The 22,803-nt window shown below is 42.1% G+C and overlaps 1 protein-coding gene across 1 annotated transcript in view; it reads left to right on the forward strand.

The window, feature by feature from the left end:
* POLN (DNA polymerase nu) overlaps positions 1–22,803 on the forward strand; it is a 173,991-nt gene that overhangs the window by 22,805 nt on the left and 128,383 nt on the right. Inside the window, exons 4-7 of the mRNA XM_059923737.1 lie at positions 3,266–3,345; positions 5,294–5,797; positions 11,695–11,891; positions 15,306–15,418. Of these exons, the coding sequence (XP_059779720.1) occupies positions 3,266–3,345; positions 5,294–5,797; positions 11,695–11,891; positions 15,306–15,418 (894 nt within the window). The remainder of the gene's footprint in view (positions 1–3,265; positions 3,346–5,293; positions 5,798–11,694; positions 11,892–15,305; positions 15,419–22,803) is intronic.

A 22,803-nucleotide genomic window follows, 5' to 3' on the forward strand; every position in this document is an offset into this window, starting at 1 on the left:
GCAGGTTTAGTCTTGACTCCCCAGGGGAAACCCACCAGGGGCAAAGGAAGAGTACTGTTCGATTTCAAGCTCTAGCTGCTGCACAGTCATTTCAAGTTCCGTACTCCAAGAGACTGGCAGGCAAGTGAGGTACTCTCCATCCTGCTAGGGGTGACCTCCTGTTCACCAGCGGTCAGGGCTGCCGTTACGTAATGGGGCAGGAAAGCATCTACGTGGCACCCAAGTGATGTGATTGGACACCTCTTGGTCCTCTGACCAAATTTGCTGGTAAATGCAGTGGCCACGGCCTGAGAAGGGCATGGTGACCAGGGACTTACACCCCTCAGGGATGAGGGTTTGGGTCACGATCAGGCAAGCTACCTAGACCAGCAGAGGTGCCAAGCCAGAGTGAGGGGACCTCAGAATGGGTAGTAGAGAGAGGTGAATAGCATTTGCAGCTTTGAGACCAGCTGCAGGACAAGGACAGGCAGTTCACCCCATTAACCTTCCTTTTAAGTTCCCTCAGGAAGAGGCCCAGCAGAGTCCCGAAGGAGCTGCTCCCAGAACATATCTGAGCTGCACAGTGTAGTGAACCGTAGGCAGGACTGTAGTGAACGCTGTGGGTGCCCCGAGCCCCCCATTCATCACCCCAGCTGCGGCTCACCACACAGCCCCTCCTGATGGTTGCCTCAGCTGCAAAGAGCTTCTTTGCCCAAGGGCACGCCCCTTTCCCAGGAGCAACCAGGTAGTGACTGGTGGGTGCTGGGGAATAAAGGCTCAGCTCCCTTGACCCTGTGGGGGACAACTATACAGGACCATGCCAGGTCCAGAGCAGGCGTTTGTAGCGGCCGCATCTTGGACCAGTCCTCCCTCCTCACTCCCCTACAGACGTTGATCATGAGAGCGCTACCACAAAACCTTTGTGAACGCAAGCCTTCATCTCAGGGTCAGCCTCCCAGGGACCAGACCTGTGCCAGTGTATGGGTATAACATACTCATGTACATAAATGGGGAGATTTGGTCATTGTTTTAAAAAATGGGATCATATTTTCACAGATCTCTGCATCTTCAAGTCAACTAATACAGCTCATTCTTTTCAATGGCTCTGTGCTTCATGGTGTGGATGTTACATAATTTATTCATCGACTGCCCTCTTGATTGGTATCTGCTTTGTTTTCAGTCCTTTGCCATAAAGCAATACTGTCATAAATGTTTTGCTTTAAACCTATTTACTGTTGCACATATTTCTATGAAACAGATAGCCAGGACTGAGGTGGTTTGGTTAGGTGATTTATATATTTATATCTCTTTGTTTTTATTGAGGTTACAACACACACACACACACACACACACAGCACAATTATTCTAAGATTATAGTTCAAAATTTCACAAACTGAACACCCGTATAACCTTCACCCAGATCAAGAAACAGAACATTGGTAGCATCTCAGAGGCCCATCTTTCCTCCCTTTGGGTTCGTCCTTTTCTTCCCAGCTCCTGAGAGTGATGTGTGTATTTTTAATTTTAATAAGTGTTGACACTGTGCTTTCCAAAAAGATCCTAACCATTTACATTTTTACCAGCAATGAGTGGGACTCCCTCTTCTCCTCCATCTCCAATTATATTTAGTTTGTGTTTCCCTGACTACTAGTGAGTTTGAGTATTACATCATGTTTGTTTGCTTTTTGGATTTGCCATTTTGTGTGTTGCCTCTCCCTATCTTTTGCTCACTTTTCCATTGAATTGTTTCTTTTTTGGTCAGCGTAACTTGTATAATAAAAGTATTAACCCTTTGTCTTTTTTGTCCCAAATAGTTTTCCCAATGTATTATTTTCTTTCAGAAGTGGTGCTAGTTGTACTATCCCTATTCATTAATCTATCCTTCTCTACTGCATTAAAATACCATCTTCATTGTATATTAAATTCTCGTAAGTCCTGGGGTCAGTTTCTGGATTGTCTACTCTGTTTTAGAGATCTTTTTGTCTATTCCTATTCAAATACCTTGTGGATTTGATTACAGTGCCTTTATAGTATGTTCTGATAATCTGGCAAAGCAAGTCTTCTTTTATTTTTTTAAAAAACTTACCTTTCTGGGACCTGCCTGGTGGTCCAGTGGCTAAGACTCCACGTTCCCAATGCAGGGGGCACAGGTTCGATCCCTGGTCAGGGAACTAAGATCCCGCATGCTGCATGGCGCAGCCAAAAAAAAAACCTTACCTTCTCTATTTTCAGACATTTAATATTTCATATGTACTTTGAAATTATTATTTTTTTCAATTAAAAGAACCCTGTAGGGTGTCTGATGAGAATTACATTAATTTTAAAAAATATATTTATTTATTTATTTGGCTGTGCTGGGTCTTAGTTGTGGCACACGGGATCTTCACTGCTGCGTGCAGGATCTTTTAGTTGTGGTATGTGGGGTCTTTAGTTGTGACATGCAAACTCTTAGTTGCGGCATGTGGGATTTAGTTCCCTGACCAGGGATCGAACCCAGGCCCCCTGCATTGGGAGTGTGGAGTCTTAGCCACTGGACCACCAGGCAAGTCCCTGCATTAAATTTATATTTAGGAGAATTAAATATTTTGTTCATATCTCAGTGCTATGTTTTTCCATTTGTATAGATCATGCTTTATGCCATTTTATAAGATTTTAAGTTTCCATCATTGAGTGCCTTGTGCTTTTCTTGTTAAATTAATCCTGAGTGTAACTTTTCTCTATTGCAAGTGAAAGATTTCCCCCATTTGCATTTCATCGTTGTTATCATTGCTATAGAGAGAACGTACATCCCAGAGGTTACGAGCGGAGACTTGAGTCATGTTGACTGGGGTTGAACCCAGGTTCCATCACTTCCTGTCCAGCCCAAGCTTATTAAAATTAAAACAAAATCTAAATGAGAAGTTTGTATTAATGATATTTTACTGAAGTTCTAATTGTTCCATTACAATATTATTCAGTCTAAGAATTTCTTCACCTTTAATACTTACAAGCTTTCTGTAAAATGGTGAACTTGGGTTTTCAGAATCAAGTATTCAAATGCAAATACCAAGTAATACTTTTTAATAAACACTTCATGATTACATAGATCTGTCTCCAGTTAATCTGAAGATACTTTGCATAAATGTTTATTACAATTGTAGTATGCATTTTGGTTGTAAATTTTACTACATTGTTTTAATTAAGTAAATAATGAGTAAATGATTATAGAGGCTATTTTCAATGTTTAGCTAATTATATGATTTTAATTTCTTTATTCCCTCATGCTTCCTTTCTGTGTCTTTTAAAGCTGCAGAAGTGGTGGACAAATCCAGTGTTAGGTATTCAGTACTACTTGAAGATGGGAAGAATCAATCACTGGAAAAAAAGGTGAATCCTTGCAAGTATGACTAATTCTAAACAGATAACTTTCATTCATTCAATAAATACTTATCAAGTGTCTACTATATGCTAGGCACTGTGGATGCAACGGTTAAAAAAACAAAAGGAGTTCTTCTCCAGGAGCTGATAGTTTAATTTGTATGAGGGGACTAGGAAGACAGAGAAGCACAATATTTCTGTATGACGCGGTGAATTAGTGTCGCAATAGGAGACAGGGCCAAGTGCTTTGGGAACGATAGGGGAGATGGCTAACCCAGTTTTTGTGCTGTTTCATTCTGCTTTTTCTGGGAGGTGGGGAGAGGAATCTGGGACGTTTGTCTGAAGTATGAACACTCTGACTTGAGGTCTAAAGGATGACTAAGAAATGGTCAGTCTAAAGATCCTCACCTTTAGAGAGTGGGGGCAGGACTTTGGGAAAATTTTTTAGGTTAGGGGAAGAGAGCTTGGAACTTTGGGGTAATGGAAATAAAGAGAAGTTCAGAAAGAAAGGGGTATAAAATTTACAGTGGGTGAGTTACGTGGTTTGGGCTTGGGAGAGAGATGAGAAGAGGTCATGTAATTACCCAAGACCTTATATAGGAAGCAGTGGTGGAGGTGGCATAATGGTTAAGAGAGTGGGCTCTGCAGCAAACTGCCTGTGTCCAAATCCAAATCTAACTTAGTCTAATGTAAGCTCCCTTAGTAAATCCCTGGATTGATGGGATGGTTATTTGCCCCTGAAGTGGAAGGAGGGGCATCTTTGACAGGGAAGGGACTGTGCAGCCCTTTGAAAGTGAATGGAAATTCTCTCTCCCAAAGGTGTTCAAACTGTGCTCCTTCGATCCCTAAGGCAGAGGTCTTCAAATCGTTTTGCTCCCTTTCTCACAAAAGGCTTTTGAAAAGCCATGTATCTCCTGACATATTTTTAAGCTGACGTTTAAAATATTCATCACAAGTTTAAAAAGTTTCATAGGACAAGATTTCTGGTGTATTAATAATATTGACATTTAAAAAACTGTTATATCACAGTTTAAAATACGTCCACTAATATCTAAATACTGTACTCTGATAACTTGATATCTATAATCATTCCTTTAAAAAATACATGAGCAGGATATTCTTCAACAATCTGAATTTTTATATTTTCCTTTTCCTTCTTGACTCCTTTTCTTGTATACTCCTCCACAGAATTTTTAATGTGATATAATTTTATGTTTGGAAGTCTTTTCTTGAAAAGCATATAATATTTCTCTGCAATAAAAATGACTATAAATTTAAATTTTCTGTGATCATGTGACCGTGTTAAAACATTTTCTTTCAAAATTATTTTTAAAGTATTATTGGTATACGTTTGTTCAGAATAGCATAAATATATCATAAAATCTGAAAAATAAACATAAAAAATAAAATTTTATTGTAAATGAATCCTACAGTGAAACGGAGAGATGCTTTTTCCCCCTCAGTCTGTGAATTGATGAATGAATTTTGCGCAATGCTAGATCGAAACAGGAAGAGGATTGCTGCTGAGCTGTATTTTTAAAAACATTTTAGTAGCTAGATTAACATATTATCGACTAGCTGTGGTGATTTAATTTTCTCTATAAATGGCCTTTGGTTGGAAGTTGTCAGTGATTCATCCTCACTCTTATGCACGTGTGCAGCACACTCCCTCCACAGCATCTCCTGTTACACGCACGGCGCCAGCGCAGGGCTGTGGTGGGAGACTTCCTAAACTAACTCCTGCCTATTCCAGCCCAGGATGCAGATACGCACTCCTACCTGGTTGAGAAAAACCACTGCTCTGGAAGACACTCCATAGTTCATTAGAAAGTTGGATCATAGTTAATGTGAAGCTGTGTTCCCACTTTACCTTAGATAAGTTTTATCAGATTTTACTTTGGTTTAGACCTGTCTTATGAATCCATATTCTAGTGAAATATTTTCCATTTTTCTATAGAATCTTAATTCTCTTACGAGCCAGACATCAAGAGTTTCCATCAAGTTCTCTTCTCAGTCCTCAAGTATCAGACTCACAGATCAACTGTCTACTGACCAAAACCAGAAGAATATCAGCTCATTGGCTTCTTCCAGGTGTTTAATTCCACAGTGTGACCAAGAGGCTTCAGTTCTACAGAAAATGGAACATAAAAGAAAACACCTACCAAAGGAAAACATAAATAATGAAAACAATAAAGAAAGCATGAGTCTTAAAAGAAAACATACCACATGTAATAATTCATCAGAGAAAACAAGTAAACTTATGGCATTGGAAGAAGATGCTGATGAGGTTGAAGCCTACCTAAATTCTAGGAACTCAAAAGCATTCACAAACAATTTTTGTGATATTAGGTATTTGGATGCTTTGGAGAAAAGCCAGCTGATTGAAATGCTCAAACAGGCAGTAGCTCTGGTGGTAACTCTGATATATAAGGATGGCTCAACTCAGCTGAGAGCAGACCAGGTTAGTAAACGGTATTGGTTTTTGTTTGTTTGTTCTGTTTTGTTGGCACCATAAAAGAAACCCATTTTCTTAGTGTCTGATTTTTTTTTCTTTTTTTATATATAAATTTATTTATTTTATTTTTGGCTGTGTTGGGTCTTCGTTGCCGCGCGCGGGCAGCAGGCTTTCTCTGTGTTGTGGCGAGCGGGGGCTACTCTTCTTTGCGGTGCGCGGGCTTCTCATTGTGGTGGCTTCTCTTGTTGCGGAGCACAGGCTCTAGGCGTGCGGACTTCAGTAGTTGTGGCATGCGGGCTTCAGTAGTTGTGGCCTGTGGGCTGTAGAGCACAGGCTCAGTAGTTGTGGCGCACGGGCTTAGCTGCTCCGCGGCATGTGGGATCTTCCTGGTCCAGGGCTCGAACCCGTGTCCCCTGCATTGATAGGCGGATTCTTAACCACTGCACCACCAGGGAAGCCCAGTGTCTGATTTTGATAGGAGAGCTAGAAGTAAGATTTTAAGCCTTCCCCTTTCCCCCAGGGGTGAATGACTGATACTTCATAGTTCTCATTAGGTTAAGAAACTGCTGAATGTTTTCCAGAATACTTGTACCATTTTCTATTCCACCAGCAAAGTGTGAGTTTCCAAATTCTCCACCTCCTTGTTAATACTTGTTGTCTTTTTTATTTTAGCTATTCTGCTGTGTGTGAAGTGGTATTTCATTGTGGTTTTAAATTGTATTTCCCTAATAACTAGTGACATTAAGCATCTCCTCATATGCTTACTGGCCATTTGTGTATCTTCTTTGGTGAAATGTCAATTCAAGTCTTTTGCTCATTTTTAAATTGGGTTATTTGTGTTTTATTTTGGATCTGTAAGGGTTCTTTATATATTTTAATACCAGTCTCTTGTCAGATATATGATTTGCAGTTCTCCAAATCTGTGGCTTGTTTTTATCAATTTCTTGACGGTGTCTTTTGAAGCACAAAATGTTTTAATTTGATGAACTCCAGTTTACCAAGTACTTTTTTATTGCTTCTGCTTTTGTTGTTATATTTAAGAATGCTTTGGGACTTCCCTGGTGGTCCAGTGGCTAAGACTCCGCACTCCCAATGCAGAACTAGATCCCACATACTGCAACTAAGAGTTCGCATGCTGCAACTAAAGATCCTGCATGCCTCAACGAAGATCCCACACACCTCAAGGAAGATCCTGCATGCTGCAGCTAAGACCTGGCACAGCCAAATAAATAAATAAATATTTTTTTGAAAAAAAGAATGCTTTGCCTATACCAGGTCATGAAGATTTACTGTATTTTCTTCTAAGAATTTATAGTCTGAGCTCTTACATTTAAACCTGTGAGCCGGGACTTCCTTGGTGGTCCAGTGGTAAAGAATCTGCTGTACAATGCAGGGGACGTGGGTTCGATCCCTGGTCAGGGAAATAAGATTCCACATGCCGCAGGACAGCTAAGCCCACACGCTCTAGAGCCTGTGCACCGCAGTGAAGATCCTGAATGCCACAACTAAGACCTGATACAGCCAAATAAATAAATATTAAATATATACACACACACACACACACACACACACACACACACACACACTTTCCTCCCTTTCCAGAAGAAATTTTTTAAAAAATGGTATTGAGATTCTGGATGTAGAGAAATACAGAAAAATGCATCTTTGAGGTCCAACACAGAAATACTGAGTGCTTCCTGGCACTTGGGCAAGGAGGGTGTGTGGGTTTGGCACCGCTGGGTGAATAGGGATGACTGCCTAGTTCACTGCTCGTAAGTCTTGCACAAACCGATACTCCCCGTTAGGCCTCTGAACAGGGGGGATCGGGGTGTTACAAGGGGATTGGCAGGGCCTAATGAGTCCGTGTTTTAGGAATTTGGTGAGCAGCTGTTGGGTCCCCCTCAGGGCCTCAGGCTTTAAAGGATATTATCGCCAGGAGCTGGGGCCAGCTGGGGTTGTCGTTTGGGCATCCCACAGGAGGGTGCTCAGGACATTCCCTTTCCCAGTGCCCCTCCTTCCAGAAAGAGGCACACTGATTCCTGCCCAGGTGGTTCCTGGGCTGCTGGTCTGGTCTTCTCAGCTGTCTAGTGTCCCCTCAAGATGGCGGGTGGATCAAAGCAGCTAAGAGCTGTGTTTCCTTTATTAATCTCCTATCCGTGTTGGCCTCCTTTGCCATGTCCTCATTGTTATAGACCTTGAAGGCCTCCTCTACCAAGGTTGACGATGGGGTTTGGGGCCCAGCTTCAAGCTTTTGTAATTTCCTCCTGATATGAGGAGAGGACTGGGTGATAAAATGCATGGCCAATAGTGACCTCCCTTCTGCAGACTCAGGGTCTGTATTGGTGGACTTCCTGAATGCCTCTGTCACCCGACTCAGGAAGACTGCTGGGTTTTTATCTTTTTCCTGTGTAATCTCTTGGACCTTATCATAATTTACAGACTTCACCATACGCCCTTTCATTCCTTCTGATAAACAAGTAATATAACGTCTCATCCTGGCTTGGCCTACATGATCCTCACAATCCCCGTGGGGGTCCTGTTGTGGGATTGCGTCACCAGTTCAATAAATCTGGTGCTGCGGGTTGGTGGCCACTAGGCTGTCTGTGTGTTCCCTGGCCTTTCTTAGTGTACATTCCTTCTTGTCCAGGGGGCAACAGTGGTTCAGAATAACTGTAATTCTTGCCATGTCAGGGAAAACATTAACCCCAGCATAGTAAATTTGTCCTAAACTTGTCATGGTTCTATGAGAACCTGCCAAACCCCTCCTTACGGATTCCTAAGTCTCCCATCAAGAAGGAGACATGCACTCTAGTAATTCCCTATTCCCGTCAGCTACTTCCCAGAGGGGGTAAAGGCCCTGTGGTGTGGAAGTGGGGGCTAATTTTGAACCTGATCAGGGCCCCACTGGGGACAGCACTGGAGGCTCTGGTTTCAGGGCTCCTGGCTAAACGGGGTAAGGTGGGGGTCGAGGGGCTGAAGGTGATGTTGAAGGGGAAGAAGCCCTATGAGAAAGAGGCCCAATGTGCCAATGATTAGTTGGCGGTTGAAAGGGGATCTGTGAGAAAGTCTGACTCTAAATCTTTTGGGGACAAAACAGAAATAGAGGCCACACACACAACAGGAATCCCTCAAATCGGGGTCTTGATAAAGTTTCATAAAGGCCTGCACATAAGGGAACTCCCCCCATTTGGGGGACTGCTTACAATATTTTGGTCCAGTTGTAAAATGGTGCTAAAGTTAAGGGATCCATTCTGTGGCCACTTCTTCTGGCCACCCAAGGCATATTGGGGCTAGGCTGTGTTGCAAAAGAAGATGGTTTTTAAACCATCTAATTTAAACTGTCCCTAATTTTTAAGAACTTTAATCTTTGGGGGCATTTCCCATGTTTACATATAAATCTGGTGGCTAACAAACTGAGATCCTGGGGCTGGATGGAGTCCTCAAGACCCGGCATAACAAAGCCAAAGGGTGAGATGACAGAGGAGACCTCAGAACTCCCTTCCCCACAGTTGAACACACAGGACAGAGAAATATTGGGGGGTTGTGTAAAGTTCACCTCAACAGGGGCCTCGGGGGCTGGGGGTTTATATGTATGAAGTAAGGAAAAAGAAATGGGAGAAAGAGAGAGAGCCTGCTGTTTCAGCCTGCCCCTCTGCGTTTGTGTATTCAGGCAGTTCCAGTCTGCTGTGCTCTTCCACAAGGGCCAGTGGAGGGAGGCACTCCGTCCACCACCCACCAGGGTGATCAGACCCAGAAGCCAGTGCTGGTGGGTCTAACCCACAACTGGGACTTTAACCTGGGAAAAAGAAGTTGAGACGTTTGTGACCACTGGGCTTCCAGCCACTACCCAGTATGAGGATTGGACCTCTGTCCCTCTCAGAAATCTCCCCTCAAGGAAAGCCCACCGGACCAACACCTGCGCGGTATGAGGCAAGCCTCTCCCACCTCTGTCACCTGTCAGGGTGAGCCGGTGCCAGCCAGAGGGAGCATGCTCTCACCAACTAAGGAGTTAGGCTGTAGTTGCCCAACACTCACTTTCTCAGAAGGATGTGACGGAGAAGTAGGAGAGGACAGAGAAAGGAGTTGTAGAGAGAGAGAAAGAGATCAGAAGAGGGAAAAAGGACAAAGGGAAAAGGGAAGGGGACAGTTGCCTGAATGAGGATAGTGAGACCCCTGGGGCAATGAAGGCAGACTTACCAAGCCCTGCAGCACTGAAGCAAAGATTCAGGTGGCCACTTGTCAGCTGCAAGGAAGCTGCAATCAGCTGTACAAAGTGGGCCCAGATCCTCTCTCAGAGGGGCAAGGAAAAAAAGAAGGCCCCACAGGTCCCAGCAGAGCTGCCAAAAATTGTTACCGACCTGGGCCCTTGGACTCTTTAATCAATAGAAATTGACAAGAAGCCAGATGAGAATTTCAGGCAAGGCTTTATTGGGTCTCCTGCTACAAAACAAGGGAGCAAGAACAAGAAACAGGTTCCCTTGCCTGCCCCCTGAGAGGACCTACTTGGGTCCTTAAATGGGGTAAAAATGGGGGTGGGTCTGTGGGTTGGGCATGAGGCACAGCTTAGGGGTCTGTCCACCCCCTTGGTGGTGCCATGTGCAGGGATCATGCACTGTGCCCTGCTTTTGCTCCCGGCACCTCAGAAATGGCAGTTTGTTTGTGGCCTTTTTGTATCCTATTGCTTATTATTGTCCCAGCTTGCCCTTGCATGCAGTTATTTTTAGTCACTTGTAGTTTCTTTGTATCCTATTGCTCAAGGAGACATTTGTCCAGGTGCAAGCACTCTGGTAGAGGATCCCAAGTCCCGGCCTAGCTCAGTTTTGCCATCTTAGCAGTATTGAATTTTCTGATCCATGAACAGGGGGTGTCCTTTCATTTATTTAAAACTTCAATTTCTTTTAGCAATGTTTTGTAATTTTCAGTGTAGTGTATAAATCTTGCTTTACCTTTCACTTTTGAAAGGCATTTTTATGGGATAAAGAATTATAAGTTGATAGTTTTTTTCTTTCAGTAGTTTAAAGATGTTATGCCGCTGTCTTCTAACTTGCTTTGTTTCCCATAAGAAATCTGCTATCACCCTTATCTTTGTTTCTTTCTAGGCAATGTGTCCCATCCCCCCTCCCCAGCTTCTTTTAAGGTTTTCTCTTTATCACTGCTTTCAAGCAATTTGATTATGATGTAACTTGGTGTAATTTTCTTCATGTTTCTTGTACTTGGAGTTTATTGATCTTCTTGGTTCTACAGCTCAGCTTGGGAGAATTGACATTATTATTTTGAGTTTTGTAGTCCTTAAAGATGTATGTGTCTCTGTTATGGAGGTCTTCTCTGACTTCTTTCAACAGTATTTTATAGTTTTCAGTATACAGATCCCATACATGTTGTATTGATTTCTAAGTATTTAATTTGGGGGAGTAGTTATTATAAATGGTAATTTCTTTTTTAAAAAGTTTATTTTTACATGTTCATTGTTAGTGTATGGAAATATAATTGATTTTTGTATTTTGATCTTGTATCCTGCAACTTTGCTAAACTCACATATTAGTTCCAGGAGGTGTTTTGTTTTGTAGATTCCTTTGGGTTTTCTACACAAACATTTATGTTATCTGTATATAGGGACAATATAGTTCTTCCTTTCTAATTTATATGCCTTTTATTTCTTTTTCCTGCTGTATTGCATTGGCTAAGACTTCCATTATGATGTTGAATAAGGAGGAGACCAGATTTGGAGAGTGAGATCATGGGTTTGGCTTTTGACCTTGATTGTCATTAAAAGAGGTGTTCATTTACAAATTTTAATTTTAGGCCTTTTCTTTCTGCTTAATTAAAAAACATGACAGATCTTTCTTGAATAAATGCATTGTTTATGTTTGATTTTGGAACTTTATTTTATTGTGTATTCACAGGCTCTGGTTTCCTCTGTTGAAGGCATTGTGATGTTACCAAGGAGCCATGGGGAGGAAGACAGTGGTCCTCTGGCTGCCCGAGCCTCTGACAGTGTTCTGGAGGAAGGCTTCATGCCTAGTGATCAGTGTATCTACATAAAAACTGAGCCCTCTTCTATTTGGGGCCAAGAACAGGAGGCACATCATCAATTTGCCATGTAAGAAATCTTCACTAATTACCTTAAATCCTACTTTTTCACCTGCTTTATCCTAATTTAGAGTTTCCCAAGCTCCAGTTTCAGTTATTTAAACTTTCAGAAGTTTTGTATGAGCACATGAAAATAAAATGGATCTAAATGACAGAAACTGCTACAAACACCCTCTCTCCCTCAAAGAGCTTCTGGAATGGAGGGTCCCTCTATGGGAGCCTGCTCTGGGATTTGAGTCAACATCGCAATGAGAGGTTGGTGAGAAAAGCATCATCTTAAGGCATGAAAACCCACTGTCGCTGCTGGAGCCCTGGCTGATTTCCTCATCACACTTGTTCTCTCACTCATGGCCTTAGAAAATTAAGTTAACACTGCCTTCAAAGAGTAAATAGTCCTCAATACCACCAAGATATTACTAATTTCAAAGCTTCATTCTGTGAAAATAGACAAGAAATGTCTCACTTGTATTTGCCTTCCTAGAATCTTAGAATTTCAGAACAGGCAGGGATGCTTCTGCTGCCCCTTCTCAATCCTGAAAAGTCTCGTCGTGGGTTGGAGCCTGTGCCGCTCATCACTGTTTCTTTGCTCACATTGTCAGCCTGACTCACTTCTGCTTTGGGTGGGGGCATCCACCTCCTGTTTGCCCAGCCCTCTGAACTCAAGTCAGTTCGGTGCCTGGAAGGAGCTCCTTGAAGCCACTGCCCTGAAGAGGCGTTCAAGGAGGCTCTGGGTGAGAAGGTGGGGGCCTGGTCCTGGCCCTTCCTGCCTAATACATTCTCGCTGGACTCTGGGTGGGTTTTGGGTAGTTGTTGTGTCGGATCCAGCCTACGGGTAGTGATGCTGTCTAGGCTGGGAGTGCCTGGGGCACTGGTTCCGCCTGTATTCCTCACACCAAGCCCCCACAGACATTTCCTCCACAGGGGCCAACACTGTAGCTGGACCAGCCCTTGTGGTTCTTATGATCACAGGGCACGCTTCAGCAAGAACTATTAGGGAATTTGAGGAACAAGATTTATCACTCACAAGTTCTGGAGAGTACACAGAGAGGTTATGGGTAGAGAAAGAGAGAGAGTGCATGGACCTGGGCCTCTGCCTTTATTAGGGTTTGAAGGTGGGGTGTCTAGGTTTTCACGGATTCACTCTTTACTGGCTAATTTAAAGCATAAGAGCAGGAATTAGGACACAGGAAGGTTGAGAAGCCGTGTCATCACACAGTCAGTTATCTGGGTTACCCAGGGCTTTCTGGAAGAGGGAGCTTCATCTGGCTCCTTCTCTGGTTGTTTTGCCAGCAGCTGTGTTGCGTAGCTGGCAACATGTCTATTCAGGATGGATGTCTTTGAAACGGATGCCTTGGCAATCAAAGCGTGATGTCAGGCATGTACACCACAGTGTGTACATGGGAGGGTGTTTGACAATAGAGCACTCTGCTCCCAAGAACCCGTAACCTTTGTTTTCCATAATTTTCTTTCGAAAGAACAATTGGGCAGGCTTTTTCTATGGGAGACCTCTGTGAGAATAGGGCCCTAATATTTGGACAGCCCTTTCTGAATTCTGGATTTATATATTCTACTCGACATTCTCCACTTGGACATCTGATGGTCACTTCAGCTCCGATCCTCCCTGTGCCTTTTGTTTAGCAGATGTGGCATAATTGACTTCTGTAACTGACTTAGAAAATACACTGTGTTTTAGCCACTTTGTCTTACAAGATATTCTTTGTGTCGCATGTCCTTTCTTAAGCTAGAAATCAGCTAGGCTTTGTCTTTTAGTGGGAGAGATCATATTTGTTAGATGGCCTTATTGAGAACTTCCGGGTTTCCAGCTACAAGAGCATCAAAGTGGGAGGACGCTCCAGTAGTCCCAGCTTATCTCCCTCATAAGCTGCCCCAACTCCTACACACCTCTCCAGGTCCACCAGAGGCAAGACCTGAAGCTGTGCTGTCAGCAGTGGCCCTCTGCAAGGAAAACCAAAGTGAAAGCACACAAAAAAATGCAAAAAGCCTGAAAATGTCTGTCTGCAGAGCAAGCAGAGCTAATCGGACCCCAGGTTTCCTTCTTCCTCAGCCTTATCTGAAGACCCTCACTGATGTATTAATAAGCAGTTACCATAAAGGGGGATTAATACCTTGGGCCCTGGCAGCAGCAAGATCGGGTCTCAGACCTCAGCTTTGCCACTTCTCAGTTGTGTAAGGCTGGGAAAATTGTTTCACTCCTCCGAGCCTCAGTTTCCTTATCTGTAAAATGGATCTAGTGCCTGCCTAATGGGATTATGATGAGGTTTCAACACAACAATCCTCGTGAAGTGTTTAGTGTGGTATTTGCACATAGTAAGTGTTCGATAAACGTCAACTATTATGAATCCCATATTCAAGGAGCTTGTGATTTAATGGGCCAAGGTAAATTACAGTATCGCAGATGTGGTCCCCACTGTAGCAGGTGTGTGGCCAGGAGTACTAAAGGAACCGGGAAAAGGGCAACTCCCTGCCCAGGGAATCAGGCACCTGAGCAGTTTGTAGAAATTGTGGGAGTGAAATTTTAGGCAGGAGTACAGCATGTGCCTGTGGCCCTAGAGTGTGAGAGGATGTGCACAGTCTGGTGATGGAGGAAGGAGAATCCAGTGTGGACAGAGGGTAGACTGGGGGCGTGCTGGGAGCGCAGGCTGGGGCCAGCTGGGAGGAGTCCAGGGTGCGTCAGCTCTGCTCAAGAGCTGGGGGCTGAGTCTGTAGGTGGTTGTGCTGCACCCAGGGATTGGCTCTGAACAGTTGTGTGAACTTGAGTTCATTACTAGCATCTTTGTGTCTTGGCTTCATCATCTGTAAATTGCAGATAATAAGTAACACCTACAAAAAATAACGCAGGAGGCTGCATATAAGCAGTTTATTTGGGGTCTTAAGAATTGCAATTCAGGAGACAAAGATTCAGGAAACGCCGAAAGAGTGTTCTGGGGAAGAGAAAGAGTCAGGGACTTATAAAAACAAAAAGCCACAAGATTGTCAAAAGTTGCCTGGCAAGAATTGGGGATTGACTCTGATACAAGTCAGAAAACATTTGTCCTTAAGGAATCACGAATTGTTTCAGGGTAGGGGTCTGACAAGTAGATAGGGTGTCCTGGGTTTCTGGCAGAGGTTCTGGATACCCTCACCAGGTTGAAAGGTCAGATTCCATCCAGACTGAGACACACGAGTCCCACTTCCTCAGAGGCCTCCTGGCTCCGTTCTGGGGACTGAGCAATACCGTCCCTGTTTCGATTTTCCTTCCACACCTCTTAGGATTTGAGTTAATCTGTGGAAAGCTTGCAGAAGAAGAATGTCTGCCCATAGAACCGCATAAGTGACAGCTGTTAGTGGAGTAGTAATAATACTTTCCCAAGGTGAAAAGCTCCAAATTACTGTGTCAATCGGTGAATGTCTTTTCATCTTCTAGGAAGGTGCTGCTTCAAACACTGAAATGTAAATGTCCTGTTATTTGTTTTAACGCCAAGGATTTTCTGAGAACAGTGATGCAGTTTTTTGGTGATGATGGCAGTTGGAAGTGTGGTATGTTTTAGTCTTTATAATCTCCTAAACTTAACTTTCCAACAGTGATTCCTCCTGGGAATGGGAGCACGGCAAGGGCTGTCGTGTTGCACAACTCGTGGGTTGGGGCTGGAAGGGAGGTCGCACAGCTGCAATGCACTACCTGTGTGGCCGTGGGCCCTGAGCGTGAGGAGGCACTTTCCCTCTGTGTTTTAGATTATTTGAATTTTTTCAAGTATATATTACTTTTGTAATTTAAAACAGGAAAGAAGTAAATTATGCAGCATGGGCAGATGGGATTTGTTGTTACCACAAATAGCTTATATATAAACTTTCTAAGAATTAAACTAAAGTCCAGAGTAATTAACATCAAAACAATATAAAACACGTTTTTTAGCTTTCATTTAAAATTGTAAATAAGAATTTTTAAAACCTTTTTTTATTAGATGGACCGATATGTAATAAAGCAAATATTGAAAGAAAGTTAATTGTAGATTCTAGGTAGTAGATATATGAGTGTTCACTGTACAATTCTTTTCAAGTTGAATGTTTGAAAATATTCATAACAAGATACTGGAAAAAATCTTTTTATTGTACAAAATTTCCAACACGTACAAAAGTGCCTGTGATACGACAAGAAATGTATATTTGGTCTTTGTCCCTGGTTCCCAGCACTCAGCTCCCAAAACCCATATGGTCTCCAGAGTGAGGAGTGTCTTTTGTATGCTGATGGAGGACTGGTGCCTGGAGGCCCCGTGGCTTCAGGGTGGGCGTGGTCAACAGGAAGAAGAGGCACCATTAGAGGAGTGGTGCTCTCCGTCCCACCTGAGACCTCCAGGAAGGGGAGCAGGGCTGGAGAGCAAGTTAATCACCAGTGGCCAGTGACTCAATCACACCGATGTAACGAAACCGCCATAAAATCCCCTAAATGGTGGGGTTCCTAGGTGAGCTCGTCAAGGTGCTGGGAGCGTGGTGCGCCTGGAGAGGGTGTGGAGGTTCTGCGCGCCCTCCCTATGCCTGGCCCTACGCATCCCTTCCATCTGGCAGCTCCTGTGTTGTAGCCTTTATAATAAACAGGTGTCAGTAAATAAGGTTCCCGAGTTCTGTGAGCCGTTATAGCAAATGATGGAGCCTGAGGAGGGGTCCTGGGAACCCCCTATTTATAGCTGTTTGGTCAGAAGTACAGGAGGCCCTGAACTTGGGGCTGGTGCCTGAAGTGGGGCCGTCTTGTGGGACTGAGCCTTGACCTGCAGGGTCTGCACTAACCCCAGGTAGTTTGTGTCAGAATTGAATTGAGTTGTTGGACATTCAGCTGGCGTGTGCAGAGAACAGCAGGTGTGTGGTGGGGAAAACACAACAGAGTACACAACACCCAATTTCAACAGCTATCAACTATGTCCAGTCTTCTCTCCCCTATAACTTCCCACATTTCCAAATCTCCATCCCCTGGGTTATCTTGTAGCAAACCCCAAGCGTCATATTATTGACCTGTAAATATTTCAATTAGATGAATAAAATATGAGGATTTCATTTTTCAGATGATGCCATCATCATCTCCCCACAAAATTAGCCATAATCTTTTCATATTATTAGCTATCCAGTCAGTGTTTGTACTTCCCCAATTGTCTTTAAATATTTTTGTTTGTTTGTTTTTGTTGTTCACAGTTTGAATTGGGATCCAAACAAGGGTTAGTGTTATCCTGTACTTGGGTTGGGTGTTTCTTTTACTCTGTATATTCTCTCCGTCTGTTGTATTTTCTTGCAATTATTTCGTCGTTTTTAACAGACCAGGCTTTGTCCTGTAGGATTTCCCTTTCTTGTCATTTAGCATGTTCTCTCTCTTCTGTTTCTTGTAAATTGGCAATGAGATTCAGTGGCTTGATCAGATTCAGGCTAGATTTTGGGAGTGCAAGACTGCTTCATAGTCCTGACCCTAACTCTGAGTGGTGCTGTGTCCTTCTGTCAGGAAATACATAATGTCTGGTTGTTTATCTTTTTTGTGATGTTTGAATTGTTATTGTGACTTCATATGTTGAATCTTCTCCATCTTTCCTATTTATCACTTTATCTAGAATCCATTTTCAATCTCTTCATTTTTTTAATTAAAAAAAATTTCCTCTTTCCCTTCTTCATTTTAGGAAAACTTAAGGGAGTTCCATGATGCTCTAGTGGTTAGGATTCGGCACTTTCACTGCTATGGCCCAGGTTCATTCCCTGGTCGGGGAACTGAAATCCTAAAAGCCACATGGTGTGGCCAAAAATTTTAAAAATGAAAATAAATTTAGGAACTTCCCTGGTGACACAGTGGTTAATAATCCACCTGCCAATGCAGGGGACATGGATTCGAGCCCTGGTCTGGGAAGATCCCACATGCCATGGAGCAACTAAGCCCGTGCACCACAACTACTGAGCCCACGTGCCACAACTACTGAAGGCTGTGCGCCTAGAGCCTGTGCTCCTCAACAAGAAAAGCCACCACAATGAGAAGCCTGCACACCACAATGAAGAGTAGCCCCCACTTGCCACAGCTAGAGAAAAGCCCATGCGCAGCAATGAAGACCCAAAGCAGCCAAAAATAAATAAATAAATAAATAATTTTTTGTTTAAAAAGAAAAAAACTTAAGACATTATCTATTGCACTTATTTGCTTTTGTGTGTTGCCAGTTTAGTTTTTATTTCAGAAATTTTGTTTTGTTTTGTTTTACTTTGCTTTCCTGAATTCTTTCATTTCTTCATTAAGCTTTTCTTTTACTAAGTCACCTAATCTCTATCTCTAAGTATTTCTAATTCTGAGTTCTTTGTTTTTCATAACTTCTATCATTCTCTTAATTTTTCTTAGCTCATTTAAAATCTGTTTTGTTGGCATTTCTTTTTCAGTTACTGCCATTCTCCCCAGTGTGAGGCTTGTCCTGGTGGCTTCAGTTTATTAGTTATAAGAGTTTATAGGGACCAGCCCCCAGACCACTCCAGTGCTGTCAGAACTTCCCCACGGATTTTCAAAAATATATGTTGAGTGGGAGTTCTTCTCGCCCTGCCCTGGACGGTGCCCCTGGAGCATCTGGGTCATCCCTCAGGTACCCGAGGCTGAGCAGTGGCATCGTTTCCTGTTCCCAGTGAGCACCTTGGATCCCCACTGTGGTGGTGCATCCAGTGAGCAGCTTTCTTGGGGATCAAGACACCATGTGGCTGACAGGGTCTTGGTGCTCCAGCTGGGTGTCAGGCCTGAGCCTCTGAGGTGGGAGAGCCGAGTTTAGGACATTGGACCACCAGAGACCTCCTGGCCCCAGGTAATATCAATCGGCGAGAGCTCTCCCAGAGATCTCCGTCTGAAAGCTAAGACCCACCTCCACTCAACAACCAGCAAGCTCCAATGCTGGACACCCTATGCCAAACAACTAGCAAGACAGGAACACAGCCCCACCCATTAGCAGAGAGGCTGCCTAAACTCATACTAAGTTCACGGACACCCCAAAACACACCACCGGACGTGGTCCTGCCCACCAGAAAGACAAGATCCAGCTTCATCCACCAGAACACAGGCACCAGTCCCCTCCACCAGGAAGCCTATACAACCCACTGAACCAACCTTACCCAGTGGGGGCAGACACCAAAAACAACGGGAACTACGAACCTGCAGCCTGTGAAAAGAAGACCCCAAACACAGTAAGTTAAGCAAAATAAGAAGACAGAGAAATATGCAGCAGATGAAGGAGCAAGGTAAAAACCCACCAGACCAAACAAATGAAGAGGAAATAGGCAGTCTACCTGAAAAAGAATTCAGAGTAATGATAGTAAAGATATCCAAAATCTTGGAAATAGAATGGAGAACATACAAGAAACGTTTAACAAGGACCTAGAAGAACTAAAGAGCAAACAAACAATGATGGACAACACAATAAATGAAATTAAAAATTATCTAGAAGGAATCAATAGCAGAATAACTGAGGCAGAAGAATGGATAAGTGACCTGGTAGATAAAATAGTGGAAATAGCTACCACAGAGCAGAATAAAGAAAAAAGAATGAAAAGAATGAGGACAGTCTCAGAGACCTCTGGGACAACATTAAATGCACCAATATTCGAATTATAGGGGTCCCAGAAGAAGAAGAGAAAAAGAAAGGGACTGAGAAAATATTTGAAAAGATTATAGTTGAAAACTTCCCTAATATGGGAAAGGAAATAGTCAATCAAGTCCAGGAAGTGCAGAGAGACCCATACAGGATAAATCCAAGGAGAAACATGCCAAAACACATATTAATCAAACTATCAAAAATTAAATACAAAGAAAAAATATTAAAAGCAGCAAGGGAAAAGCAACAAATAACATACAAGGGAATCCCCATAAGGTTAACGGCTGATCTTTCAGAAGAAACTCTGCAAGCCAGAAGGGAGTGGCAGGACATACTCAAAGTGATGAAAGGGAAAAACCTACAACCAAGATTACTCTACCCAGCAAGGATCTCATTCAGATTCAACGGAGAAATTAAAACCTTTACAGACAAGCAAAAGCTAAGAGAATTCAGCACCACCAAACCAGCTTTACAACAAATGCTAAAGGAACTTCTCTAGGCAGGAAACACCAGAGAAGGAAAAGACCTACCATAACAAACCCAAAACAATTAAGAAAATGGTAATAGGAACATACATATCAATAATTACCTTAAATGTAAGTGGATTAAATGCCCCAATCAAAAGACACAGACTGGCTGAATGGATACAAAAACTAGACCCATATATATACTGTCTACAAGAGACCCACTTCAGACCTAGGGACACAGACAGACTGAAAGTGAGGGGATGGAAAAAGGTATTCCATGCAAATGGAAATCAAAGGAAAGCTGGAGTAGCAATTCTCATATCAAACAAAATAGACTTTAAAATAAAGATTAGTACAAGAGACAAAGAAGGACACTACATAATGATCAAGTGATCAGTCCAAGAAGAAGATGTAACAATTGTAAATATCTATGCACCCAACATAGGAGCACCTCAATACATAAGGCAAATGCTAACAGCCATAAAAGGGGAAATCGACAGTAACACAATCATAGTAGGGGACTTTAATACCCCACTTTCACCAATGGACAGATCAACCAAAATGAAAATAAATAAGGAAACACAAGCTTTAAATGATACTTTAAACAAGATGGACTTAATTGATATTTATAAGACATTCCATCCAAAAACAACAGAATACACTTTCTTCTTAAGTGCTCATGAAACATTCTCCAGGATAGATCATATCTTGGGTCACAAATCAAGCCTTGGTAAATTTAAGAAAATTGAAATCGTATCAAGTATCTTTTCTGACCCCAATGCTATGAGACTAGATATCAATTACAGGAAAAAAAAAAACTGTAAAAAATACAAACACATGGAGGCTAAATAATACACTACTAAATAACCAAGAGATGACTGAAGAAATCAGAGAGGAAATAAAAAAATACCTAGAAACAAATGACAATGAAAACACAACGGCCCAAAACCTATGGGATGCAGCAAAAGCAGTTCTAAGAGGGAAGTTTATCAATACAATCCTACCGCAAGAAACAAGAAAAATCTCAAATAAACAACCTAACCTTACACCTAAAGCAATTAGAGAAAGAAGAACAAAAACCCCCAAAGTTAGCAGAAGGAAAGAATTCATACAGATCAGATCAGAAGTAAATGAAAAAGAAGTGAAGAAAATTATAGCAAAGATCAATAAAACTAAAAGCTGGTTCTTTCCAAAGATAAACAAAATTGATAAACCATTAGGCAGACTCATCAAGAAAAAAAGGGAGAAGACTCAAATCAACGGAATTACAAAAAAAGACAACTACAGGCCAATATCACTGAACAAAATACTAGCAAACAGAACCCAGCAGCACATTAAAAGGATCATACACCATGATCAAGTGGGGTTTATCCCAGGAATGCAAGGATTCTTCAATGTACACAAATCAATCCATGTGATACACCATATTAACAAAATGAAGGATAAAAACCATATGATCATGTCAATAGATGCAGAAAAAGCTTTCAACAAAATTCAACATCCGTTTATGATAAAAACTCTCCAGAAAGTAAACATAGAGGGAACTTACCTCAACATAATAAAGGCCATATGTGACAGACCCACAGCCAACATCGTTCTCAGTGGTTAAAAACTGAAACCATTTCCACTAAGATCAGGAACAAGACAAGGTTGCCCATTCTCACCACTATTATTCAACATAGTTTTGGAAGTCCAAGCCACAGCAATCAGAGAAGAAAAAGAAATAAAAGGAATACAAATTGGAAAAGAAGAAGTAAGACTGTCACTGTTTGCAGATGACATGATACTATACATAAAGAATCCTAAAGATGCCACCAGAAAACTACTAGAGCTAATCAATGAATTTGGTAAAGTAGCAGGATACAAAATTAATGCACAGAAATATCTTGCATTCCTATACACTAATGATCAAAAATCTGAAAAAGAAATTAAGGAAACACTCCCATTTACCACTGCAACAAAAAGAATAAAATACTTAGGAATAAACCTACCTAAAGAGACAAAAGACCTGTATGCAGAAAACTATAAGACACTGATGAAAGAAATCAAAGATGATACAAACAGATGGAGAGATATACTATGTTCTTGGATTGGAAGAGTCAACATTGTGAAAATGACTATACTACCCAAAACGATCTACAGATTCAGTGCAATCCCTATCAAACTACCAAGGGCATTTTCCACAGAAGTAGAACAAAAAATTTTGCAATTTGTATGGAAACACAAAAGACCCCAAATAGCCAAAGCAATCTTGAGAAAGAAAAACGGAGCTGGAAGAATCAGGCTCCCTGACTTCAGACTATACTACAAAGCTACAGTAATCAAGACAGTATGGTACTAGCACAAAAACAGAAATATAGATCAATGGAACAGGATAGAAAGCCCAGAGATAAACTCACACACATATGGTCACCTTATCTTTGATAAAGGAGGCAAGGATATACAATGGAGAAAAGACAGCCTCTTCAATAAGTGGTGCTGGGAAAACTGGACAGCTGCATGTAAAAGAATGAAATTAGAACACTCCCTAACACCATACACAAAAATAAATTCAAAATGGATTAAAGACCTAAATGTAAGGCCAGACACTTTATATAAAACTCTTATTGGAAAACATAGGCAGAACACTCTATGACATAAATCACAGCAAGATCCTTTTTGACCCACCTAGAGAAATGGAAATAAAAACAAAAATAAACAAATGGGACCTAATGAAACTTAACAGCTTTTGCACAGCAAAGGAAACCATAAACAAGATGAAAAGACAACCCTCAGAATGGGAGAAAATATTTGCAAATGAAGCAACTGACAAAGGATTAATCTCCAAAATATACAAGCAGCTCATGCAGCTCAATATCAAAAAAACAAA

This window comes from Balaenoptera ricei, chromosome 5, assembly GCF_028023285.1.
Source record: "Balaenoptera ricei isolate mBalRic1 chromosome 5, mBalRic1.hap2, whole genome shotgun sequence".
NCBI classification, from domain to species: domain Eukaryota; kingdom Metazoa; phylum Chordata; class Mammalia; order Artiodactyla; family Balaenopteridae; genus Balaenoptera; species Balaenoptera ricei.